Raw genomic sequence first — 26,203 nt, forward strand, 5'->3', positions numbered from 1 at the left:
CGGGGCGGGCGGCTCCTGAGGCCTCCGGCGGGGCGCTTGGCGAGGGGAGCGCCCCTCTCCCGCGGTCCAGCGGCGCCGCGCGGAGGCGCCCCGGGCTCCTCGCCCACCCGGCGCTCCCGCGCTCCCCCTAGCGGCCGCCGCGCGGCCTCGCTCCGTGCCCGGCTCGGCGGCGGCGCAGCTCACGTGACCGCACTCCGGGCCTGCGGCCGCTGTCGGTTCCCCCAGTCACCGAGCGAGAGGGAAGAAACAAGATGGCGGCTGAAGGCGATCCGGAGTGGGGCCCCAGCAATTCGGATTGAGCCTTCTCCCTCCACCCGCTTCCGCCGGCCGGGCCCCTCCCGCCCGGCCCCGCGGGCCTCCCCCCGGCCCCGGCGCCCCCCACCGCCACCCCGCGCCCGCCCCTCCCCCCTCCGCTTTCCCTTCTCCCCCCGCCGCGGCTCCGACATGAGGGGCCGGCGGGGCAGGCCGCCTAAGCAGCCCGCGGCTCCCGCTGCGGAGCGCTGCGCCCCGGCCCCGCCGCCGCCGCCGCCGCCGCCGCCGCCCACGTCCGGACCCATCGGGGGGCTCCGCTCGCGGCACCGCGGCAGCAGCCGGGGCAGGTGGGCCGCCGCCCAGGCTGAGGTGGCGCCCAAGACGCGGCTGAGCTCGCCCAGGGGGGGCAGCAGTAGCCGGAGGAAGCCGCCGCCGCCGCCGCCGCCGGCCCCCCCCAGCACCAGCGCCCCGGGCCGGGGGGGGCGAGGAGGCGGGGGCGGCAGGACGGGGGGCGGGGGCGGCGGCGGCCACCTGGCCCGGACCACCCCGGCCCGCAGGGCCGTCAACAAAGTGGTGTACGATGACCACGAGAGCGAGGAGGAGGAGGAGGAGGAGGAGGACATGGTCTCCGAGGAGGAGGAGGAGGAGGAGGACGGCGACGCCGAGGAGACCCAGGATTCCGAGGACGACGAGGAAGATGAGATGGAGGAGGACGACGATGATTCCGATTATCCGGAGGAGATGGAAGACGACGACGACGACGCCAGTTACTGCACGGAAAGCAGCTTCAGGAGCCATAGCACCTACAGCAGCACTCCAGGTACCCACCCAGCCCAGTTGCTGCAGACTCCTTCCCCACCTCCTCCACCCTTCCCCCGGCTCGCTCCCTCTCGGGTCTCCCCCCACCCCCACCTCCCCCCAAACGGAGGGGAAATGCGACGGCACATCAAGTGGCAAAAAACTAGATTTACAAGAGGAAAGAGGCGCATTGTTCAAAATGGAGATTGCATTGTTGCAGTTTGCAGGCCACACACTCGCTCGCTCTCTTTCTCTACCCCCAACCCCCTCTTTTTCCTCTTGAAAATTTGTGCCAGTGCAGTGTCTCCACCGGGCAGGATTGAAACTTTGGCACACACATATCCATTGCATTCATTTTTCTCCCTTGTTTTGGTGTGGTTTTTTGGAATGAAAGAAGCCTCTTGTTTTGCAAACCTCTTTGCATTTCTAATGTGGTTCCTTTTAGATTTTTATTATATATCTGTTCCTTAAAAGGAAATTGAGGATTTAGACAGATTGTGGCGCACAAACACACACACAACATGCTGCTCTTCACACCGCTAGCTGTGTGGTTTTAAAATCGTGTTAAGGAAATGGATCGGTTGGGTTAGTAGGGGAGACTTATCTGGTCCTGTGTGTTTGTTTTTATTCTCAAGTGTTAATGGGCTCGTGCAACAGTTGCTGGTAAATGGCTGAGTAAAAAGCAAAGCAGAAAACCAAGCAAAACCAAAACAAACCCGGTAATTCATCGGATTCAAAATCGTTTTGGTAAAATCCAAGATAAAATAAGAAACCGCAGCAACATGTCTCTTAACTAATTCGATCCCTTTGCTTTGCCTGAGAAATGCATTTCGTGTCACCTGTTGCGGAAGATGTAAAGTTGATCATGCAGATGAAATTGCTGAAGATGAACTTTTTGACCAACTTCTAAGTCACACAGCAGAAGTGTAGGGGGATTTTTTACAAAATTACTTTTTCTTTACACTCTGTTTCTAAGGATGAGAGTCCTGCCTAGATCTGTACTGAATTTCTCCAGGATGACTCTCCTGTTTTCTCGCAGAAAGTTTCTCTAGGTTGGTGCTGAGATGCAGTTAGTTAAAAAAGAAAACAGAATTGCTGCTTTGTATTAAATATGTAGTTGTGGCTTACTAAATTGTGAAAAAAAATTACTTGTAGCAATAACCTACAAGATTTTCCCTTTAGATTTTTGTTAATCTGGAGTAACTAAATTAGAATCTAGTTTTAAGAGCATTTACAAAGTAAAGTTTATGAGGAAATAGGGTCTTAAAAATAATTAAGGTGTGTCACTTGTTTTTAAAAGAGATTAGAAGTAGAAGTGGTTAAATTTGAATGTTTCCTTTTTTTTTATTTATAAATGCTTGAATAGTTATTGGAGGAGTATGAGTATTAAGCCAGATGTAAACCCATTTCGATTGTCCTAACAGCAAATGAGAACGGTAATTTCTTTTGCCCGACAGTAAGAATATCTGCCTGTCTTTGCCTGGGGAGGCTGGGAGGGCAATGAAGGAAATGAATCAAGTGTCAAGTATTTACGTCTTGTATGTAGAGAGGACTGACTACATGCCACTTTTCATTTCTTGCTAACTTAATTTTAGTACATCTTTATAGTAGTAGTTTTTAACCTTAAGAAATCACGTGTGGCCCGTTCTACCACAAGCTCAGAATTGAAAGACCCATGGAGACTGAATTACGCTATCAAATTTTTTTTGAGTTAGAGCTCAGGCATTTTGGCAGGGCAGTTCAGCTCACTTTAACTCCTCTTTGAAGGCCTAGCAAATAATTTAGGATTGATACCTGTGTATGTGCTGAGTTGCAATTTATGGTTGGGTTTCCTTTTTAAAAAAGTACTCGTATATTTATGTACTGCCAGGGCGTTTTGTTGTTCTTAATGACACTTGCAGTCTACCTTGTGTATACGTGTCTTATCTTTTTATGAATTTAAGGTTTATGTATCCTTAGATTAATCTTATGTCCTCTGTAGTTTCTAGCAGAGCATCTTGCTCAGCAGGTGCTGGTCAAAGATTGGTTGGATAAATGATTGTTAGGGGGTGAGAACTTGTAATAGATGAAGTTTTGATAATGCTACAGTGGGTGCTGCCGTAACTCCTAAAATCTTTTGGATTTGGGAATCTGAAAATTGGTCCAATTAGATTTGGTAACAGTTAGTGTGTTTTGAGCTGCTACTTCATGTTGCTTGCTAGGCATTTTCCTTTCTTTATTGGATGTGGTGTTAACTTCGATGTTTTACTTTTTGAAACACATTATTTCTAAAGATCATGGTAAAAGGAATGCTACATTTTGTGTTCTAAACATTCACTTGCCTGGAATGAGTATCAGTGCCTAGGAGTGAGTTGTTTAGGCTAAGTGCTAGTTTCATTAGTTTTATTTCCTGTACTTCCAGACAGTAAAGTCTAGGAAGGAGGCTGTCAGGTATACGTGTATATGTGTGTTTACTTTGGAAGGAAATAAACTTTATTGGTAATTTAGACAATTTGATTAATTTTTATAGATTAGACTAACATGTTAAATACTAACGTATTAAATTCCTAATATAAGAAATAACTCATTCGCCTGCTGAGTACTTGGTTGGTCATGTAACTGTTGATGGTGCAAAGACATGGGTTGATGTTGCTAGCTTAATTTTCTAAAATCATAGATTTAAAAAAGTTTATTCACTGGAGATTAAATGTTTTCCTTTTATGGAGAGAAATTTTAAGTGGGTACATTAGGTACATAACAAATATTACTGTAGGGATGACAACTTGTTAATACAAAATTGAAATCATCTAGTTAAGCTAGAGGTATTTGGTTGAATAAGGCTTTTATTTATTTTTATTGTTAAAATTGAGTTTTTCAGCCTATAGGTTTTATGACATACTTTGCCAATGCATTAAAAAGGATTGTCTAGAAAATCTGTTTTGAATAAGCCTTTGGTAAAGTTCTGACAGTACCTTGAAATCAAGCATTTGCTAATTTAAAAAAATTAAATCACACTTGAAACAGAGTAGTCCTTGCATTTAACTTGTGTGAGACTTCTGAGAATACTTAGCTGGAATTTTGAAATTTGGAACTTCTGAGGACTTCAGAAAGCAAAAGCCCTGGTGCTGTCTTGGGAGAGCGATTTCTGTCCTCTAAGGATTATGATGGTGGAGATCAGTGGCATAGAGGCATGAATGAACTGGAGATTTCTCTGAAGCAGAATTTGTTACTAGTTTGTTAATATTTATTCCTACCAGTGCCAAGAAATATCTTTTCAGTATACTTTTGGTTCCTGATTGCTACAAGTGAGTTAGAAAGTGCGGTGGGGAGTTAAAGGAGAGCAAGAGCATACCCCATTTGGGGGAGTTGCTGTTGGCGTGTGCTGCCTGGTTGGGCATGTGGACAGTGAGGATAGACACATGGAGGGAGGGAGCAGCATGAACTAAGGTGCTGATTTTAAAGTGGGGGCATTCTTGAGTCACCTGCTTTAACAAGAGCCTGAGTGTGTAAATGGGAGATGAACTGTAAAGCTCCGTGTTGGGCAGTACCTAGAGAAGCAGCCTGTAGCATTTGTACTTTCCCCCCCTCATCTGTAGGGTAAGGAGAGGGCTAGAGCCATGATCCTCAGTCATTTTTCACTCCTAGGACACCCAAGGGATATGCGGTATTCCCATCAGCACCACGCAGGAGCATGAAACAAACCAAATCAAATCATGGAGATGCTGTTCAACCACTGGTGCAGCCAGCTCTTCCCCCCAAATTGAGAGAATTACTGGAGGAGGTGGTTTCTGGAGCCCCCTCCCCAATCTGTTTCAAATCTATTTCATTTGTGGGCATTGGGGGTCAATCAGATGATCTGGAAACAAGCGGGATGTGATTTCAGTGGGACGTTAGGAAGTTTAGCGTAGCTTCTGCTCTGCAGGATGGATTGGAAGAGGACGAGATGGCTGGTGAGGATCTGGACGGGTCACATAGCCCTGGATGGAAGATCAGTTTAGGAGGTACTTCAGAGTTCTCCAGGCCTTGACGACATCAGAAGTGTAGACAGAGAGAGGAGTGCATCAGATATGCCTCTGTAGTAGTGCTTTCAGTAGCAGTAAGAATTGAAGATTATAAGCGAAATTAATGAGATCTGTTTTCAGGTACCAGAAGAGGTTAAACATGAGAATTAAAAGAAAGAAAATGAGGGCCCCAAAGAGTTTTTAAAAAGTTGGGCAGCATGGTATGTGAGTTGTAAAGAGGGGTGTTTGAGGTATGCAGTAATAGATGGTCTTGTGTCCGGTTCATGCTCGTCTGCTCTTCTGGTGTAATTTGGAAACGGAGCTATGTATTGAAATGTGTGCACGCAGTAGGATTGGGGATGTTAAGGCCGGGAGCTCTGGTCTCTTCTGTTAGATCTTTTTCTCGCTTCTCAAGACCCTCTGTCATCGCTGTGACTGCAGGTCCTTGGCGGGGGGATGCAGCAGGTGAGACGGTGGTGGTAGTGGTGGGGGAATGATAATCTTGGTGGCAGACAGGAGCAAATCTGAGCAGATGCCCTCTTTGCACTGAGTAGGTTCCTCCCTCCTCTGCTCCTTAGCCAGGTTCAAATCCCACTTCCGACTCCTGGGAGGTATCTTCAGAAGTCCTCTCAGAGTAGTGTTGCTCACCTTGGTCTCTTCTCTTTGAATGCCTGCGTGTAGCAGTTACAGTTTCAGCTTCGTAATTTAGCACTGGTTTAGCACCGACCGTCAATATTCTAATTTTTTTTGTGCTTTCGGTTCTTTAAAATGATAAGTCTCAGGAGGCAGAATACTTCTTTAAAAAAAAAACTTATACTTGAAAAATGCACTTTAAAAGATCGAAAGTAAAACCATACAGAGTTAAAAATGCATATTAATTGTTTTAATTATTTTGTCTACTTAGTATACATCAAATTATTTTATATATTTTCATATTGTTATATTACTTGTTATTTTTTGTTTGCTGAATGATTTTTAAAAATAGTAACAGTAATAGCTAACGTTGGACATCTGAATTGCTGAATAATTTTCAAGCAATGTTTAATAAAAATTCCATTTTTAAAATAGTTTTATTGAGATATAATATTCATACCATAAAATTCAACTTTTTTTGAAAGTGTGTATCTTCACAGAATTCTGCAACCATCACCACTACCTAATTCTAGAACATTTTTATCACCCCAGAAAGGAACATGTACCTGTAGGGGTCTCTCCGTGTCGTCCCCCCCACCCCCATCCTCTGCCAACCACTGCTTTCATTCTCTGTTGATTTCTCTCTTCTGGACGTTTCGTGTAAATGGGATCATCCAATATGTGGCTTCTTTCACTTAGCATAATGTTGTCAAGGGTCGTGCATGTTGTAGCATGTATCAGTCCTGTAATTGAATAATATGCCATTCTGTGGATATACCACATTTTGCTTATCCATTCATCTGGTCTTGGACATCTGAACCGTTTCCACTTTTTGGCTGTTATGAATAGTGCTGGTGTGAACACTCTTGTATGGGTTTTTGTGTGGACAATACGTTTTCATCTCTCTTGGGTATATCCTGGGAGTGGAATTGCTGGATCTTTACAAATACATTTAGATAGAACCATTTTAACCAGACTTATTTTGGTTGTTACAGGGTTCTGTTAGGAATGAGAGCTGGGTTGTATGTCTTCCAGGATACCTATGATTTTTGGATTGCCTTAGGTCACCTTAGAGAATTTATTCCAGAAGGATTTGTCAGAGAAGGAGCAGTGTGAGTGGAGTCATAACATTGATTTCTACACTGTCAGCGTGAGGGCTTGTGGCGGCATTGAAGGCACCTACATATGTAAGCTCACTGCAAAATGTTAGACTATCATGATGTATGAGAGTCTGAGGATTCTAGATAAATCTCTTATGAATGTCAAGGCTCTAGAGAGGTAGCATGTAGCATAGTGATTTAAAGACTGAAGAATCCGGAACCAGACTTCCTGGTTCTGTGACGATGGGTAGCTTGCTCCATTCTTTGTGCCTTACTTTCCTTGGGTGTAAAATGGGGATATCATAGTACTTAATTCAAGGTGTTCAGAGGGTTAAATGGGCTAGTACATGTGAAACGCCTAGAACAGTGCCTGGCACATGGTACAGATTCAGTAAATATTAGCTGTTATTGCCTGCTGATTTGTTCCTGAACTGCACATGGAGATTCTGTGAAGATGTAGGGACCTCACTTAGAGTGTAGTGAGGTAGTATTGTATTCTGTCCAAAGCTGTCCACCTCCTCACAAGGAATAAAAATATTTTGAGGATCAGATTTAACTAAAAATCTACATTAAAATAGAGCTTTATTTTCCCCCTTTAGAAGAATTATTAAATGTTGAACTTACTCATTTAAGAAATTTAGTTTACGTCTGATTTATTCCAGAGCTATGATAACTAACACATTTACCTCAGTTATTTGCAGTGATGAGGTAAAGCAGAGAAGGCACTCTTAGACTTGTAGCCCTTGGTAGCTCCTCCATGCCATCTTTCTCCGCCTGTTCCTTAAACACCAGTTTTCCAGGTTTTTACACCAGCCCATGGCTCTCTCACTGTCTCCCTCCTTCCCCTGAGATCTCCTCTAATCTCAAGATGTTTTTAAAATTGCAGTGAAAAATTAAAAAATAGTGCAGATTTACTCTTTTGGGAAAGTACACGTAATACAAAGATGAAAATGAAAATCATCTGTAATCCCAGCAACCAAAAATAACCACTGGAAATGTTTTTTAATATATTTTTTTATTCCATTTTCATCTACATATTTTTAAAAAGATATAACTAGGATCATATTGAACAAACTATTTTTCCTTGATATGTAGCAAGGTTTTCCCCTATCATTGTGTCTATATCAAAGTAGTACATGAACACAGGTAAAAGAAGTTCAGAGAGCATTAACGGCCCATAATGAGCAAAAGCAGTTCCCATTGTACCTCTCCCCACCCCGAGACCTCTCTGGAGGCAGTGGCTTTCAATTCTTGGAGCTGTTTTTTTTTTCCCCTGGTATTTGCCACAGTATTTTAAAACAATATGCTGCATTTGATTGAACAATTTTAGACATTTCTCTCTTGACTGTGTTATGGTAGATGAGGAGTTAGTCCTGTTATAATTACCCTTACTTTCGCCTTATCCTCTCTATGTAGTTACAGCATGATTTTGGGATAAATCATGAGATCGATTACACTATTTTCATTATGTAAATATTGTTCACAATTGAGTCAAATAATGTGCTATGGTTATGTGTGGTTTTTTGGGAACTATTTTTCTGGATTTATTGCCTTATTTTTTCACTTGCTTAGTGTTCTATCTACCTAGCCCAGTGCACTATCAAGCCTGTAAAATATCTTATCACTTACTGTTTTCCAAAGTCTCAAATGTAACAGTTCCATTTTTTCCTTGCTGATCTCCCTCTGCAGCCCTCAGCATTTCTGCTCTCACCTCAGCTGGCTGCTCTGTAGGTATATTGAACCTCACCCAAATGCTTCTTTTTGCTGCTTTCCCATGTTGATTCTGTTTCTTGGGTCCTACATCCTTCTTGGTTTACTTCCCTTACTACCTCTAGTTGCTTCCTAAGAATGGGTGCATGAGAAAGAAGCTTTTTTTTTTTTATCATTACATGTGTGAAAATGCCGTTTTCAGCCCTACTACTTGATTGATAGTTTGGCCAGGTATAGGATCCTAAATTAAAAAATCAGTTTCCCTTGAAAGATTTGCTTCGTTGTATTCCAGCATCTAGTGCTGCTGTTGAGAAGTCTAGGGCCGTTCTGATTACTTCCTTCATCTCTGACCTGTTTTTTTTCCTATCTAAAGCTTTTAGGCTCTTTTCTTTTTCTTTCTTTCTTTCTGTCTTTTTTTAAAGATTGGCACCTGAGCTAACAACTTGTCAATCTTTTTTTTTTTTTTTTTTGCTTTTTCTCCCCAAATCTCCCCACTAGATAGTTGTATATTTTTAGTTGTGGGTCCTTCTAGTTGTGGCATGTGGGACGCCACCTCAGCATGGCTTGATGAGCGGTGCCGTGTCTGCACCCAGGATCCAAACTGGCGAAACCCTGGGCTGCCGAAGTGGAGCACGTGAACTTGACCACTCCGCCACTGGGCGACCCCTAGGCTCTTTTCATGGTCTCCACTATTCTGAAGTTTTCCAGTGATGTCATATCCCCTGATGGGGCTCTTCTTCAGTCATTGTTCTGGGTACTTGGTGGGCCCTGTTAATCTAGAGAGTCATGTTCTTTAGTTCTGGGAAAAGGTCTTCTATTATTTGCTAATTTTCCCCCAGATTTGCTTGCTTTTCTTCTTGAACTCCTGGTTAGATGTTGGCTCTTCTAGACTAATCTCATTAAGTTTCTTTTCTTTTTTTATTCTTTTCACCTGTTTGTCCCTTTGGTCTGCTTTCTGGGAGATTTCTCTCTCTTTCTCTTCCTCTTCTAAGTCTGTTGAATCAGTTTTTATTTCAGCTACCAGATATTTAATTGCCAGAAGCTGTTTTCTCTGTTCCTTTTTTATAGCATCCTGTTCATTAATGCAATATCTTCTTATATGTCTCATTAATGATAATTTTTAAAAAAATAATTGAAGTACCACTTACAGATACAGTAAAATCTATCCTTTTTAGTATACAATTTGACTCTGAGTTTTGGCAAATACACAGTCACATGACCACCGCCACCATGAAATATAGAATGGTTCCATCACTTCCCCAAAATTCCCTTGTGGTCCTTTAGTCAACTTCCCCTGCCCCCCAGGCTACCACTGTCCCTATAGTTTTGCCTTTTCCTGAATATCGTATACATGGAATTATAATGTTTGTAGCCTTTAGTGTCTGGCTTCTTTTACCTACCATATTGTATTTGAGATTCATCCAAGATATTGCCTTTATCATTCCTTTTTATTGCTGAGTAGGTAGTCCCTAAGTATATGGATGTACCGTACTTGGTTTATTCATTCACCAGTTCAAGAACGTTATGAGTTGTTTCCAGGTTTTGAAGATTATGAATAAAGCTGCTGTAAACATTCACTTACAGGCTTTTGGGTGAACATAAGTTTTCATTTCTCTTGAGTAAATACCTAGGAGTGGAATCGCTGGGTTGTATGCTAAGTGTGTTTTAACTCTCTAAGGAACTGCCAAACTGTTTTCCAGAGTGGCTTTACCATTTTGCGTTTCTGCTAGCAATGGATGAGGGTTCCTGCCATTCCAATAGGTATATAGTGGTATGTTTCTAATTGACATTTCTCTAGTGATTAGTGATGCTGAGCATCTTTTCGTGTGCTTATTTGCTGTCTGTGAAGCAAATCTTTGGTGAAGTTGAAATATTTTGTTGAATATTTCTGTTGGAATATTTTGCCCAGCTATTAATTGGGTTGTTTTCTTGTTATTGAATTTAGAAAGTTCAGTTAACATAATATTTATGATATATAATTTCCCAAAGCTCTTTTCTCAGTTCATTTTTCAGAGCATCCTCTTCTTGGATGCAACATCCTCTCTTATCTCTCCGAGTACGTTTATTGTAGTTTTTTAAAGTTTTCTTCTGTTTCTTTTGTTTCCTCGGAGTCCATTCTTCAGTTTTAGTTTTCTCTCTTTCGTGCTGGAGGCTTTTTCAAATGCCTGGTGATCTTGAGCTGCTCATACTTAGGAGTGAGGCGCTGGATAGCACTTTGTGGGTGGCTCTTGTTTGTCAGCTGGTGGGTTTCACTGTCAAGTAACTGGGCAGTGAGCCAACCTTTTCTTTGGTGGAATCCCAGATAATCAGTTTTTGTGTATTTTTGTTTCTCTTTCATTGTTTTATTTTATTTTTCTCTTGTGAGTCTGTCTGGTTTCTTAAGGGATGATTTCTTAAATCTCTTGCCTGGGGCTGGAGTAGGGGTCCGGGGGTGTGTATGCCCAATCCAATATCCTGGGAAGCTGGATGAGGGAAGGTGGCTAGGACTCACACCTTACAGTACACACACTTCCTGTTAGGAACCCTGAGTTGTTGCCCTTTTTTTTTTTTTTTTGGTAATTGAGGTATAATTAACATATATTAGTTTCACATGTATAACATAATGATTTGATATTTGTATACATTGTGAAATGATCACCACGATAAGTCTAGTTAATATCCGTCACCATACATAGTTACAAAAACATTTTTTTCTTGTGATGAAAACTTTTAAGATGTACTCTCGTAGCAACTTTCATATATGCATTACAGCATTATTAACTATAGTTACCATGCTGTTTGTTACGTTTCCATGACTTATTTCTATTAATGATTGGAAGGTTGTACCTTTTGACCCCCTTCACCCATTTCACCCATCCCCATCTCTAATCTGTTCTCTGTATCTATGAGCTTGTTGTTGGTTTTGTTTTTTAGATTCCCATATAAGTGAGATCCTATGATACTTGTCTTTCTCTGTCTGACTTATTTCACTTAGCATAACTCTCAGGGCCCATCCATCTTGTCAGAAATGACAAGATTTCATTCTTTTTTGTGTTTGAATAATATTCCATTGTATATACAGTCATGTGTCACTTAATGATGGGGATATGTTCTGAGAAATGCATCATTAGGCAATTTTGTCATTGTGAGAACATCATAGAGTCTATTTACACAAACCTAGATGGTATAACCTAGTACACACCTAGGCTCTGTGGTACTAATCTTAGGGGACCACCATTGTGTATGTGGTCTGTCGTTGACTGAAACATCATTATGTGGTGCATGACTGTATATACCACGTTGTTGAAAATCTATTTTCTGTTGATGGACACTTAGGTCGTTTCCATATCTCGGCTATTGTAAATAATGCTACAGTGAACGTGGGGTGCATATCTTTTCGAGTTAGTGTTTTCATTTTCTTTGGATAGATACCCAGAAGTGGAATTGCTGGATCACATGGTAATTCTAGTTTAAAATTTTTGAGGAACCTCTATACTGTTTTCCATAGTGGGTGCCTCAATTTACATTCCCATCAGCAGTGCACAAGGGTTCCCTTTTTGTCCACATGATCACCAACACTTGTTATTTCTTGTCTTTTTGATAATAGCCATTCTAATAGGTCTGAGGTAATATCTCATTGTAGTTCTTTTCCCTTTGTTCTAGTGTGTTTTTACTTTTTTATTTTATTTTATTTTTTTTTAGAAAGATTAGCCCTGAGCTAACTACTGCCAGTCCTCCTCTTTTTTGCTGAGGAAGCTTGGCCCTGAGCTAACATCCATGCCCATCTTCCTCTACTTTATATGTGGGATGCCTACCACAGCATGGCTTTTTGCCAAGTGGTGCCATGTCCACACCCGGGCCCCGAACTGGTGAACCCCAGGCCGCCGAGAAGCGGAACTTGCAAACGTAACCGCTGTGCCTCTGGGCCAGCTGCTGTTTTTACTTTTTGTGTTTCTTTGCTGTCAGTTTACCCACTGTTGAGAGGGAAAAGATACTAACTCATGTTACAAATTTGTCATATATAAACAGAAGTTTCATTAAGTATTTCTTTACAATGTGATTAAAACATTTAAAAATAATTTATCTAATACTCATTCAGTGTACAAGGTGTTGTGTTAAAAGCCTCAAAGAGATGAAGAGATGGCTAAGAAGTGGTCCCAGCTCTTAGATCTTTATCCTTTGGAAGGGGGAAGAATAACACAGTACATAAATATATAACTGTAACGTAGGGCAGACTCAGGTAAGTGCTGTAAGAAAAACAGAATTAAATTAGGGAGAGGTCACAGTCTACTGGGAGGTCAGAAGTGGTGTCAAGAACAAGGCTGAATTTCAGCTGTGTCTTGAAAGTTGGGTAGGATTTCTCCAGATGGAGGTTGAACAGGAAGAGAAAGGAGGATGCAAAATGTAAAGTGAGCAGAAAGATGATGTTCAGGGACTACGTGCTTGCAGTTTGAGTGTCAAGGAGATAAGGCTGTAGAGAAGTGGAGATTATATTTTGGTCCAGTAAGAATAAATGCCAGTCTGAGGAATCTGTACTTAGTTGGCAGTAGGGAGTCATTGAATGTTTTTAAACTGGAATATGTCATGATAAAGCTGAGCTTTTTGAAAAATCATCAGTTAGAATGGCCTTGGTGTATAGGTTTTATTGGAATAAGAGGGCTGATATAATATTTTAATAGCTACATAAGATTCCATTCTAAGGCTTTACGAAGTAGTTAAGCTGTACTCTTGTTTGCCATGATTACCTTTAGTGACTACCCTTTTAGATAAATCTTGGTTCATATCCCTAATTTTTTTTTTTTTTTGAGGAAGATTAGCCCTGAGCTAACTGCTGCCAATCCTCCTCTTTTTGCTGAGGAAGACTGTCCCTGAGTTAGCATCCGTGCCCATCTTCCTCTGCTTTCTATGTGGGACCCTACCACAGCATGGCTTGACGAGCAGTGCCATGTTCACACTGGGATCCGAACCCGTGAACCCCGGGCCGCTGAAGCAGAATGTGCGCACTTAACCACTGCGCCACTGGGCTGGCCCCCCCTAATTTTTTTTTAAGGCTTTCACTACATATTACTAATATATTATGAATGTTATATAACATAGATTTATGTAATATATACTAATATACATATTACAATACATATGATATATCATGTTATAATAAATATATTTCCACTAGCAATGTATGAAAGTGCCCATTTTGCCAGCACTGGTTATTTGTAAACCATCTTTGCATTCAGTGGGTTAAAACCTCTCTTATTTGAATTTGCATTTCTTTTACTACTAATAAAATTTTGTACTTTCATGGCCTCTGATACCCAAATCTCTGTTTGTAGTCATGATTTCTTCTCTGTATCTTAACTCGTCAATGGATGAATACTTCTTGAACCCCTCCACTTAGATATCTGATAGACACAACAAATTCAACATGTTCCAAATGGAATTCATGCTTTAGTCACTGCTCCCAACCTCCCATTTCCTCGCTCAGTGAATAATCGCCCTGCCCACTGACTTGCTCAAGTCAGAAGGGAGGGAGGAACAGACTCCTCCCTGTGCCTCATCGTGTGCGGGCTTGTCACCACGTCTTGTTTACATCTTATTTCTCTCTTAAATATCTCTCAGCTCTCTTGTTCGTTCATGCTCGTGGTTCCCTAAATCAGGCCCTCTTCATCCCTTGTTTGGCCTCTTGAAGGAACCAGCCTTCCTGCCTGGCCTCCCTTTGTCCATCCGTCATCTCCTCTCACGTCCTTCCTGCACATACACACTGCTCTGCTCTAAGACAAATCTGACCCTGTGATGCCCTTCTTAAAAAGTCCTCTGGGAAGATGATTGGGAGCTTCAGTGTGTGCGGATAGTCTGTGACTTGGCTTTTGCTTCCCCGACGAGCCTCCTCGTCTGTTGCTTCACTGATTTCTTCATCTATTCAAAAAATACTTATGGAGTACCTGCTGTGTTCCAGGCACCCTCTGGGGTGTAACCACAAATCAGATATGGCCCCTGTCCCAATGTAGCTGGGAAGGGGGCCAGTGTATTGATGAAAGAAGTGTTTTGAAAGGGGGTAGGTAAATATGATCTAGTTGGGGGTGGGCGTGGTTTGGAGAAGGCTTCTCAAAGAGGTGACAATTAAGCTCAAAATTAAAGTAGCCAGGTGAAGGGAGGGGAAAGAGGATTTTAGGCCCTAGGATCGTCATGTGCAATGGACTGAAGGGAATACCATGAAGGAGTTTAAGTAGGGAGTGATGTGATTAGTTTTGTGTTTTTTCAAAAAGTCCCTCTGGTTATAGAATAGAGAATGAATTGGAGTGGGATAAGAATTGAAGGGAATTAGGCTGTTGAAGTAGACCAGGTAACAGATCTTGTACTAGATTAGTATGAGTGGGAATGGAGAGAAATAATTCAAAAAATAATTTAGGACTTAGAATGACACATCTTAATAATAGATTGGGTTCTCCACGGGAGAAAGAGGTCAAGGATGAATTGACTTCTAAATCTTCTTTATTTCTCTTCTGGTTCATAGCTTATTTCTCTTCACCTTGAATTTGATGATCAAGTAATAACTGAATTCTTCATAGTTCCCTTCACATGCCTTATAGTTATTCACTGCTGTGATGATTAATTCCTGGTCACCCACCCATCACGTTCTCCAGCTTGGCTTCTTTGGTCACCATTCCCTTTTCCCCAGGTACGGCTAAGTTCCTTTATCTCTCCCCTACCCTCCAGGACCTTTGTGCATTTACATATTGTTCAGTTTCCAAATATTTGGGAATTTTCCAGGTATCTTTCTTTCTGTTACTGATTTCTAATTTAATTTCATTATGTTTAGAGAACTTCATATGACTTTAATTTTGTAAAAACATTTTTAGAACTTTCTTTTGTGCCCTGAAATATTGTCTGTCTAGGTGAATGTTCTAAGCGTACTGGGAAAGAAGGTATATTCTGCTCTGGGGGGAGTGTTCCACAAGTGTCACGTCAAGTTGGTTGCAGTGTTAAGGTCTTCTATATCCTTGCTGATTTTCCCTCTGCTTGTTCTATGAATACTAATAGAGGAGTGTTGAAATCTACAACTATTGTTACGGATTTGCCTATTTCTCTTTGGAGTTCTCTTAGTCTTCATGTATTTTCAGGCTCTGTTATTAAGTGCATAAACATTTAGGAAGGATCATTGAATCCCTTTATTATTGTATCTTTGTTTGTTAAGACATTGTATTGACAGGAACTGTTAATTATCTGGCTCTCTCCCTTGTTAGAACCTACTTGAGGGCAGAGAGGGTCTCATTCATCTCCCTCTCCTTGTAGGCTGGCTCAGTCTCTAGTATGCAGTAGGAAGCAGAAGTAATTGTTGAACTGAGGGTACAGGTCAAAGAAAGCCTTTGGATTCTTTTTACCCTTAGTTCTGTGCTGTCAGGTATGGCAGCCACTAGCCACATGTGGCTATTTAAATTTAAATTAAGTAAAATTCAAACTTTAGGGGCCCGCCCTGTGGCCGAGTGGTTAAGTTCGTGGCCGAGTGGTTAAGTTCGCCCGCCCTGCTTCGGCAGCCCAGGGTTTCGCCAGTTCGAATCCTGGGCGCGGACATGGCACCTCTCATCAAGCCATGCTGAGGCGCCATCCCACATGCCTCAACTAGAAGGACTCACAACTAAAAAAAATACACAACTGTGTAAGGGGGGGCTTTGGGAGAAAAAGGAAAAAATAAAATCTTTAATAAAAAACTCAAACTTTCCTCTTCAGCAGCACTAGCTACATTTCGAGTGCCCAGTAACCACATGTGGCTACTGACTCCTGGATTGGACTACACAGATGTAGAACATTTGGGCCGTTTTAGAACATCACAGAAAGTTCTCTTGGACTGACTGTGCTGTTGTAGTCTGTCTGCTTCTGCTAGACTGTGAGAATTACATAGCATCTCTTTTCCTGTAACCTTCTATTTGCTTCGTATCCTGCACAGTCTGGGTAGCCCCAACATTTGGGCGATGGTCCTCCTTTGTCAAAACTGTTGGCCCAGTGTTCTTTGTATATCTGATGGGTTGAATTTCTGCAGTAGGCGACTTGGGATCATCTTTGAGATGATTACATCATTTGTTCTTGGTGGGGGAAGAGGCAGTCAGCTAACACTTGGTTTTAGAAAATCTGCCACAGCCCTAATAAAATTAAGCTGAGGGTCGTATATGTAGGACAGAAGAGAAAGAAGGACTAAAATTCAGAGACTTTCGTTTGAGAAATTTGATTTGAAAACCCAGAGAATTTCTATGTTGTAAAAGTTTAAAAGGTGGTATGTGAACTGAATTGTGACATACTTGTGTGTCCCAGTGTGTCTGGGTTCTCCTGTATAAAACCTCTTTCTCAGTGGTCTCTGGCCAAATTATTTTATAGTTTTTAAGGAAAAGACATCGCTTCTTTTTGAATGGAATTCTTCTGTTACTTTAGTGATGTTAAATTGCAGCTGCGGAACCTCTGGAGAGTTGCTAAGAAAGTTAGTGCTTTGACTCCTCTCTACTCATGGATGTGTTGTAGAATTCACACACCGGGAGACTGCACGGCCAAGTGATTCATACCGAATGGTGTTGTTTAGTAGATGCAATTTCTGTATTTTACTGTCATGGCTTCCTGCTTGATTTCAGTATGTTAACATTGCCTCCTTTGAGGTCTGTTTATAGTGTATTCTATTTATGGAACTTAAAAAGTATTTCAGAAATGCACATATTAATCTGTGTGGAATTTCTCTTCTTGTCCTTTTCCTTCTAATGCTTGCATAGCTGTATCGAGATTTGTCTGAGGAAATAATCCAACATTTAAAATAGCTAATAAAATTTTAGCCCCTCCTCTCAGGGCGGTTTTCCGTGTTCTTCTAGACATCAAAATTATTTCACAGCCTTCTTGAAGTCTTACTTAATAAATTCACCCTTTTCTCCAACTTATAACCAACCATACTCTGCCTTCAAAGTGTTATGCAAATAGTAAAAACATTAAAAAGTGGTTTTATTGTAATTTCAGATATATATTTGAACTTTTTGGTCTCAGTTTTCTGGGTGGAATGCCTCAGATTTCTGACCCTCTGTGAACTTGGCAGATTGCCTTCGTCCAGATATATTGTCCTTGATTGCTTAGATAGCTTGAGTTAGGGATCTTCCCTGCGTCTCAGAAGAAACCTAACGATGGAGATTATGGCAGGGATCACAAACTCAAATGCCTAGAGGGTCCAAGTACGTAAAGGTAAAGACATGAAGAGGCCTTTTTTTCTTTATTAATATGTAACTGCATTTGCTGTTAGTATTTATTTGCCTTGAAAAACTAGCCCTATTGAAATTTTAGTCCATTTTTGCTTTTACAGACAATACTGTTCTAAATGTGCTGGAAATATATCTTTAGTCACCCAGACTCACGTTTTTATCGGGTAGATTGCTAGGAGTGGGATTGTTGTGTTACCTTTAATAGGCTGAACCAGGTTATATGCCCATTACCTGTTTGTTAGTTTGTTTGTTTTTGAGGAAGGTTAGCCCTGACCTAACATCTGCCGCCAGTCCTTCTCTTTTTTGCTGAGGAAGACTGGCCCTGAGCTAACATCCATGCCCATCTTCCTCTACTTTATATGTGGGATGCCTGCCACAACATGGCTTGACAAGCGGTGTGTAGGTCTGCACCCGGGATCTGAACTGGCAAAGCCTGGGCAGCTGGAGTGGAACTTGAGAACTGAACCGCTGTGCCACCAGGCCACCCCACCTGTTTGTTTTTAAACCTTCCCTAATCTGTGCTTATGTGGCTTTTAAATTAACTTTTTCTAGAATCTGTAGAAGTTTACTCAGACCTTTAGCAGGTGTTCTTGGATACAGATTAGGCCCAAAGTCCTTTCCTCATTCATTTATTGGTAAATATACTCACTTGTGATATGAGAGCCTGAGGTTTAGCTCTCAAACTGAGAGGCAGATTTCTGTTTTGAGAATATTCTAGCTAGGTGGGAATGGAATTCTTTATTGCTTCTTAGCTTGAGTTTGACTTTAGAGAGGTCCTTCCTCTGTGGGCCTCAGTTTACTCTCCTGTAAAGTGTAGGCTGGACTAAATGATCCACTGGGCAAGAAATTGGCACACTTTCTCTTGAAGAGCCAGATAGTAAATATTTTAGGCTTTGCAGGCCAGACTGTCTCTGCTGCAATGTCTCAACTGCCATTGTAGCATAAAAGCAGCCTTAGACAATAAGTAAGCAAAGGAGCATGGCTGTGTTCAAATAAGACTTTATTTACAAAAACGGGCTGTGGCTGGCCGTAGTTTGCCAACTCCCTTTTGAGCTCTTGAAATTCATTAATCTGTCATCTGGAAATTAGGTTAGGAAAAAAGTTAAATTTAGAAAACTCAGAAGATGACATTAATATTTTGATTACTCTTGCTTAGTAACCATCTTTGTGTGAATGTATGAGTATACATATGAGTTAGTACTCACATGCTGGAAACATACATTTTTTTATAAGATTGGTTAATGTATAATTGGTTTTGTAAATCTTTTCACTTACACCATGAAATCTTAATATATCTTTAAATAATTTGTCTACAAAGATATCTGCTCTCATGGAGCTTCTAGTGGAGAACTCATGGATTTCGAAAGTTAATTTTATATTTAGCCAGCTGTTTTTTTCCTGATTGGTTCTAATAGCTTCTTTGTTGATTGGGTTGGGTTTTCTAGGAATAAAATTGTATCATCTGCAAACGTGAATCATATGTACACATCTGCTTCTCTTATATTTATATCTCCCTTTTTTTTTTCCAAATTGTATTGCTGGCCACCTCCAAAACAGTATTAAATATTAGTTGTAATGATAGGTGTCTTAGTGTGCTTTCCAAATTTAATGGGACTGATGCCAGTATTTCCCTGTTAATTGTTATGCTGGCTCTTGGTTTGAGACCTTTAATTGTCTCAAGTATATTCACCTATTTCTGTTTGCTTTCTTTCTGAGTTTTTTTTAAATCAGATGTTGCTGTTGTATTTTGTCAAATGTCTTCCTAGCTTCTTTTGAGATGATTATATAGTTTTTCTCCTATGTACCATAGAATTATTTTAGTAAATTTCATAATGCTGCCTCATCCTTACATTCCTGAAATGAACCTCTCTTGATTATGTTGTTACTTTTTTTATGTACTGCTTGATGTTTAAAAAGGTATGTTAATTTTTAATAGTTTATACATGCACAGTGCAGAGTGTATTCGGGATTGATCTGTGTTGTTGTGTGTATCAGTAATTTGTTTCTTTTTATTGCTGAGTAGCAGTCCAGTATGTGGATGTACTATAGTTCATTTATCCATTCAACAGTCGAAGGGCATTTCGGTTGTTTCTTGTTTTGGCAATTATAAATAAAGCTGCCATAAACATTTGCAAAATGGTTTTCGTGTGAACACAAGTTTTCGTTTCTCTCGGGTAAGTACCCAGGAGTAGGATTTCTGGGTTGTATGTTTATAAGAAACTGCAAAATTGTTTTCTAAAGTGGCCACACCGTTTTGCATTCTTACCAGCAAATATATGAGAGTTCCAGTTGCTCCACATCCTCTTTAGCACTTGATTATTGTCAGTTTCTTCTTCTTCTTTTTTTAATTTTAGCTACCCTAATAGATCTATAGGAGTATTTCTTTGTGGTTTTAATTTGCTTATCCCTAGTGACTAATGGTGCTGAGCATCTTTTCATGTGCATCTTTTTATTTCCCATTTGTATCACCTTGATGTAAAGCTAATAAAATCTTTATTGGGGATGTTTGATTGTGTTGCTTGCTTTCTTATTGAGTGTTGTAAGAGTTCTTTATATATTTTGTATATAAATGCTTTGTTGCCTGTGTAATGTGCATATAGTTTCTCCTAGTCTGTGGCTTATGTTTCATTCTCTTAACAGTGTCTTTCCCAGAGCAGAAGTTAATAATTTTGATTGCAGCCTGTTGCAGCTTTGCCAATGTAGCAAGAAAGCAGCTAAAGACAATATATAAGTGATTGAGAAGGATTGTATTCCAGTAAAAGTTTATGGACATGCTGTTTGAATTTCACCTAGTTTTCACACCTTCAAATATTATTATTATTCTTTTGATGATTTTTTCCAACCATTTATGTCTTGTGAGTCATAGTTTGCCAGTCCCTGGCCTACCTAACCTGATGTCACAAAGATTTTCTTCTTTGATTTCTTCTAGAAATGTTAGAGTTTTAGGTTTTATATTTAGGTCTACAATGTATTTTGAATTAATTTTTGTATAAGGTGTGAGATAGGAGTTGAGATTTTTTTGTGGGTTTTTTTTGGCATACGGATGTCCACTTGTTCTAATAACATTTATTGAAATGAAATTCTTTCTCTATTGCACTTCTTTTGCATCTTTGTCAAAATACAGTCAGCCGTATTTATTATGTGAGTCACTTTTGTACTCTCTCTTCTGTTTCAGTGATCTCTGTGTCTATTGTTTTGCTGCAAGTAATGAAGATTACTTGATTACTATCTTGATTACTGTAGCTTTTTAGTTAACACTTGAAATAAGGTAATATGAGTTATCCAACTTTAGTCTTTTTCAAAATTATTTTGGCTATTCTAGTTTCTGTGCCTTTCCATTAATATTTTTGAATTAGCTTATCAATATCTACAAAATATCCTGCTGGACTTTTGATTGTGATTGTGTTGAATCTCTATTCAATTTGCGGAGAATTGATGTCTTACAATATTGAATCTTCCAGTCTGTAAGTATGTTGTGTCTCTCCATTAATTTAGGTCTTTGATCTCTTTCATCGGTGTTTTGTCATTTTCAGCATACTGGTCCTGCATATGTTGTTACATTTATACCTAAGTACTTCATGATTTTTGGTGCTTTTATAATTGGTACTTATTTTTTAAATTTGAATTTAAACTTCCAGTTATTTATTGTTAGAATAGAAATACAATTGATTTTGTGTATTTTGTGATCTTTGTGACCTTGCTAAACTCACCTGACCTATTATTCTAGTAGCTTTTTTTTTTTTTTGTAGATTTCTTAGGATTTTCTACATAGGTAATCATGTTGCCTGGTGAATAGAGATGGTTTTATGTCTTCCTTTCCAAGATGGATTTTTTTTTTCCCTATTGCACTGGCTAGGACTTCTAGTATGATGTTGAATATGACAGGTAAGAGTGGGCATCTTTGTTTTGTTCCAGATTTTAGGGTTAAAACATTGTCTTTCACTGCTAAGGATGATGGTAGCTGTAGGTGTTCAGATTGAAGTAGTTCTCTTCTATTTCTGGTTTGCTGAGAGGTTTTTTTCAGGAATGCATGTTCAGTTTTGTCAAATGCCTTTTCTGTAGCTATTGAGATGTTCATATCCTGTTTCTTCTTTAGTCTTTTGACATGGTGAATTATGTTGTGATTTTTGAATGATGAACCAGGTTGCGTTCCAGAAGTTAAACACTACTTTGTCGTGATGTATTATCCTTTTTATATATTCCTGAATTCTCATACGTGATGTTTTTTGAGGATTTTTATGTGTGTTTATGGGGAGTATGGTCTGTAGTTTTCTTTTCTTGTGATGTCTTACCTGATTTTGGTGTCAGAGTAATGCTGGCCTCACCTGAAAATGAGTTGGAAAGTGTTGTCTCTTCTTCTGTTTTCTGAAAGAGATTGTGTAGAATTATAATTATTTCTTCCTTAAAAGTTTGGAAGAATATTATAGTGATGTCATCTGGGCTTGAGGTTCTCTTTGTTGGAAGATTTTTAACTATGAATTCACTTTCTTTAATGCGTAGAAGGCTATTCTAGATATAAATTCTCTTTGAGTGGGCTTTGATTATTCCTGTCTTTCAAGAAATTAGTTTCTTTCATGTGAGTCCAGTTGATGAATATAAAGTTGTTCATAGTATTCCTTTATTCTTTTAATATCTGTAGAGTCTGTAGTAATGTCATCTCTCTCATTCCTGATACTGAAATTTGTCTTGTCTCTGTTTCCTTGGTCAGTCTGTCTAGAGATTATCAGTTTAGTTGCTCTCTTAAAAGAAGCAGTTTGAGGTTCATTGATTTTTGTCTATAGTTTTTCTCTTTTCTATTTCATTGATTTTTGCTCTAGTCTTTATTGTTTCCCTCTTTCTTGCTTTAGGTTTAATTTGCTCTTTTTATTTTGGTTTCTGAAAGTAGAAGCTGACCTTACAATCATTGACTTGAGGCCTTCCCTCTTTAATCTAGGCATTTATTGCTATAAATGTCCCTCTATGCACTTTATAAGCTGTATCTCATGATTTTTGATTTGTTGTGTTTTCATTTTCCTACAATTCACAATATTTTCTAAGTTCTGTTGTGACTTATGCTTTGACTCATGGATTGTTTTGAAGTGTATTGTTTAATTGTCAAACATTTGGGGATTTCACAGATATTTTTCTATTACTGTTTGTAATTTAATTCCATTACGGTCAGAAAACGTACTAAGTATGACTTATTTTTAAAAAAAATTGTCATTTGAGATTTATTTTATGGCCCAAAACATTGTCTGTTTATGTGAATGTTCCATGTGTACTTGGAAGGAAGGTACCTTCTGCTGCTGTTGGGTGGTGTTCCATAAATGTCCATTGGATCAGGTTTGTTGATAGTATCGTTAAGGTCTTCTGTATCCTTGCTGATTTTCTTTTCTTTCTTTAAAAGAAAATTTTTTTTTATTGCAGTAACATTGGATTATAACATTATGTAGCTTTCAGGTGTACATCATAATATATTTCGAATTCTGTGTAGATTACGTCACATTCACCACCCAAAGCCTAATTCCAAGCCAGCTGATTTTCTGTCTACTTGTTCTGTTGAGTACTAAGAGAGGAGTGTTAGAATCTACAGCTATTGTTACAGATTTGTTCTCCATCCTCTTGCAGTTCTGTATGTTTATGCTTCATGTATTTTGTGGCTCTGTTATTAGATGCATAAACATTTATGGTTGTTTTGGCTTCTTGATTATTTGACCCCTTTATCATTATGAATTGACCTTCTTTACAGTTGGTAATATTCTTTGCTTTAAAACCCACTGTTTGATATTAATATAGCCAATTCAGCTTTTTTTTTTTTGAATAGTGTTAGCATGGTATATCTTTTTCCTCTCTTTTACTTTTAATCTATATCTTTTTTTTTTTTTGATGAGGAAGACTAGCCCTGAGATAATGTCTGTTGTACAAGTGTCACAAGTGTATAGATTCTTTTATCCTAGCCCCTCCCCGATGTTGTAATTCTTATATGTATCTACAAACATTGAAAGCCCCACTAGACAATGTTACATTTTTTGCTTTCAACCATTATACATATTTTAAAGCACTTGAGTTGAAACAGCATTTTTTTGTTTTTTAATTTACCCAGATACTAACCGTTTTTGTTGTTTTCCTTTCATTCCTGAAGTTCCAGTTTTCCCTCCAGCCTAGAGACTTTGTTTTACCATTTGTTTTAGAGCAGGATTTTTGGCAATAAATTCTTTTAGTTGTCTTTATCTGAAATGTCTTTATTTTGCCTTAATTGTCGAAGAGTATTTTCGGTGGATATAGAATTCTGGGTTGACATTTCTCTAAGCTCTTTAAAGATGTTCCATCGTTCTGCAGTTATTTGAATTATTGTTCTTTTATATTTAATGTGTTGTTTTTCTCTTGCTGTTCCCTAGATTTTTCTTCAACTATATGTTTTGGAATTCCTTCCATACTCTCTGGCTTGTAGGGACCCCCTTTTCTTGATCCATTGGCCAGAAAGATGTGATTTTTTAAAAACAGTTTCTATAGTTGGGGCCACCCTTGAGGGAGGGACCAGAAGAGGAAAAAGAAAAGAAGTACAATAATAGAACAATTCCCCCTCACACTCTCCAGCTCTCAGGAGACCCTTTTCCAGTGCTCTGCCTGAAATACAGGGTTTCTCTGAGAGTTTTTTCTGCTCATGCTTCTCACCGTAGATCCGCTGTGAGCTTGTTCTGTTCCAGGAGAGACAGTAGGGAAGCAAACCTCTGAATGAGTTACTTCTGCACATTTTGACTCCTCTCCCCAGTTCCCCAGTCCATGTGCTTTTGCTTTTTTTTTTTTTTTCCAGAATCCTCTGGTGGTTGCTTTTTGTGTATTGTCCAGTGTTTTTAGTTCTAATTTAGTGGGAGCCGTAGGCTCTAGTGAGCTTACCCTAACTTGGCTGGCCTTGGACCACGTTCTTTTTATAAGCTGCGTAGTATTCTTTGTGTAGAAGTACAATATTAGTTTTTTATTTTAGCTGCTTCCTTAGTGGTGGACATTTAGGTTGTTTTTAGTTTTTAGCTTTTGCAAACAATGTCAGAATGAATGTACACGAGTATGTTATATGGTAAATTCTTAGAAAGGGAGTTCCCAATTAAAAGGTATGTTTCCTTTAATTTTTCGTAGATATTTACACATAATACGCTTCTGGGTTTTGTTTGCTATTTTTAAATATATTTTTTATTTTATTTTAATAACTACGATTGGCCTATCATTTCTTTCATGGAGGGAAGGGTGTATGTCTTTGTTAGGTTTTGGTGTCAGTGTTATCTGAGGTTTTGTAAAAGGACTTTTTAAGCTTTTCTTCTTCCTCTGTCCTCTGTAATGTTTTCAAAACCATCTGAGCTGGGTGCTGTGTTAGCGGTAAGAGCTCTCTGACATCTTCCTTGGTTTCTCCTGTCATCATTGGTGTGTTTCCTATTTTTTGATTTAGTTTTGGTGATTAGTAGTTATCTAACATTCTTTCACCCAGGATTTAGACTTTATTAGCATTCTTTCAACAGCCTCTGTAGGTGTGGCAAGTTCCCCTTTGTCATCAGCAATGTTGCTTGTCGTGCTCTGCCGCGCTTTTTTCTTGGTTAGGGTAGTTCTAGTTTAGATGGACTCTGCAGATTGCCTCCATCCTCTTTACTCATTCTTCTCCTCTATCCTTTTGTAGACATTTGGATTTGTGACCTGTGTCACATGTAACTATTTAGTCAGTCTGCCAGATTTGTTAAGGAGAAAAAGTGTGTCTTAAAGTCTCCTGCTACTATTGTTTCTGTCATTTCTCCTTAGATTTCTTACAGTTTTGCTTTATATAATTTGATGCCAGTTAATTTGGTTTATTAATTCATGTAGCAACTATTTATTTAGGAATCTACCATGTGGCAAGCACTGCAATAAATAGTAGGCCATGGTAAGCAAAATGAAAGTTGTCCTGGCCCTTGGCACAAAGTGAAAATTGTGCAGTCTTGTGGAGGCGTTATGTGAATCGAGTGAAAGTATAGGTATTATAAACGTGATAAAATACTATGAGGGAAAAGATCTGAATGAATGAGGAGCTGGCACTTGAAAGAGCGAGAGAGAGTATTCTAGGCAGAGAGAACAGCTGTGGGGATGCAGTGAAGCTGTGGGGAGGCAGAGAGTTGTGCATGGTCAAGGAGGCCAGCGTGGCTGAAGCAGAAAGGAGGTGGGGAGGCTGCGGTTGGAGTGGAAGGCAAGGCCCCATGTCATGTAGGCCTTGTAGGTCTCAGGAAGGAGTTTGGATCTTAATCCAAGTATGACAGGGAGTCATTGAAAGGCTTAAAGTTGGGGACTGGCACAGTCACATTTATGTTTTATAAAGAGGTGCATAACTCTTATATCTTCATTGTGGACTGCATCCTTTATCATTACAAAATCTTTGTTTCATTTAGGGGCTTTAAAATTTTGCTTTGAATTAAACTTTTATAACCCCTTTTTATTTTCATTTCCTACAATGTGAAATTCACCTGGGACATCCTGTAGAAGATAGCTCATAGGCAGCTGGAAATAATGTATCTGGAATTTAGAAGAGAGA

At 39.6% G+C, this 26,203-nt stretch overlaps 1 protein-coding gene across 35 annotated transcripts in view; it reads left to right on the forward strand.

Moving 5' to 3' along the window:
• Positions 1-224: 224 nt before the first annotated feature.
• The window catches only part of BPTF (bromodomain PHD finger transcription factor), a 141,520-nt gene continuing 115,541 nt past the window's right edge, over positions 225-26,203 (forward strand). For 34 of the 35 annotated variants that reach the window (XM_070561539.1, XM_070561548.1, XM_070561544.1 and 31 more), the window contains exon 1: positions 226-1,072. In XM_070561539.1, the coding sequence (XP_070417640.1) occupies positions 445-1,072 (628 nt within the window). In that variant the 5' untranslated portion in view covers positions 226-444. Of the gene's footprint in view, positions 1,073-26,203 lie in introns of all 35 variants that reach the window. The other variant, XM_070561550.1, reaches the window with a different exon arrangement.

This window comes from Equus przewalskii, chromosome 10 (assembly GCF_037783145.1).
Source record: "Equus przewalskii isolate Varuska chromosome 10, EquPr2, whole genome shotgun sequence".
Taxonomy (NCBI): Eukaryota; Metazoa; Chordata; class Mammalia; order Perissodactyla; family Equidae; genus Equus; species Equus przewalskii.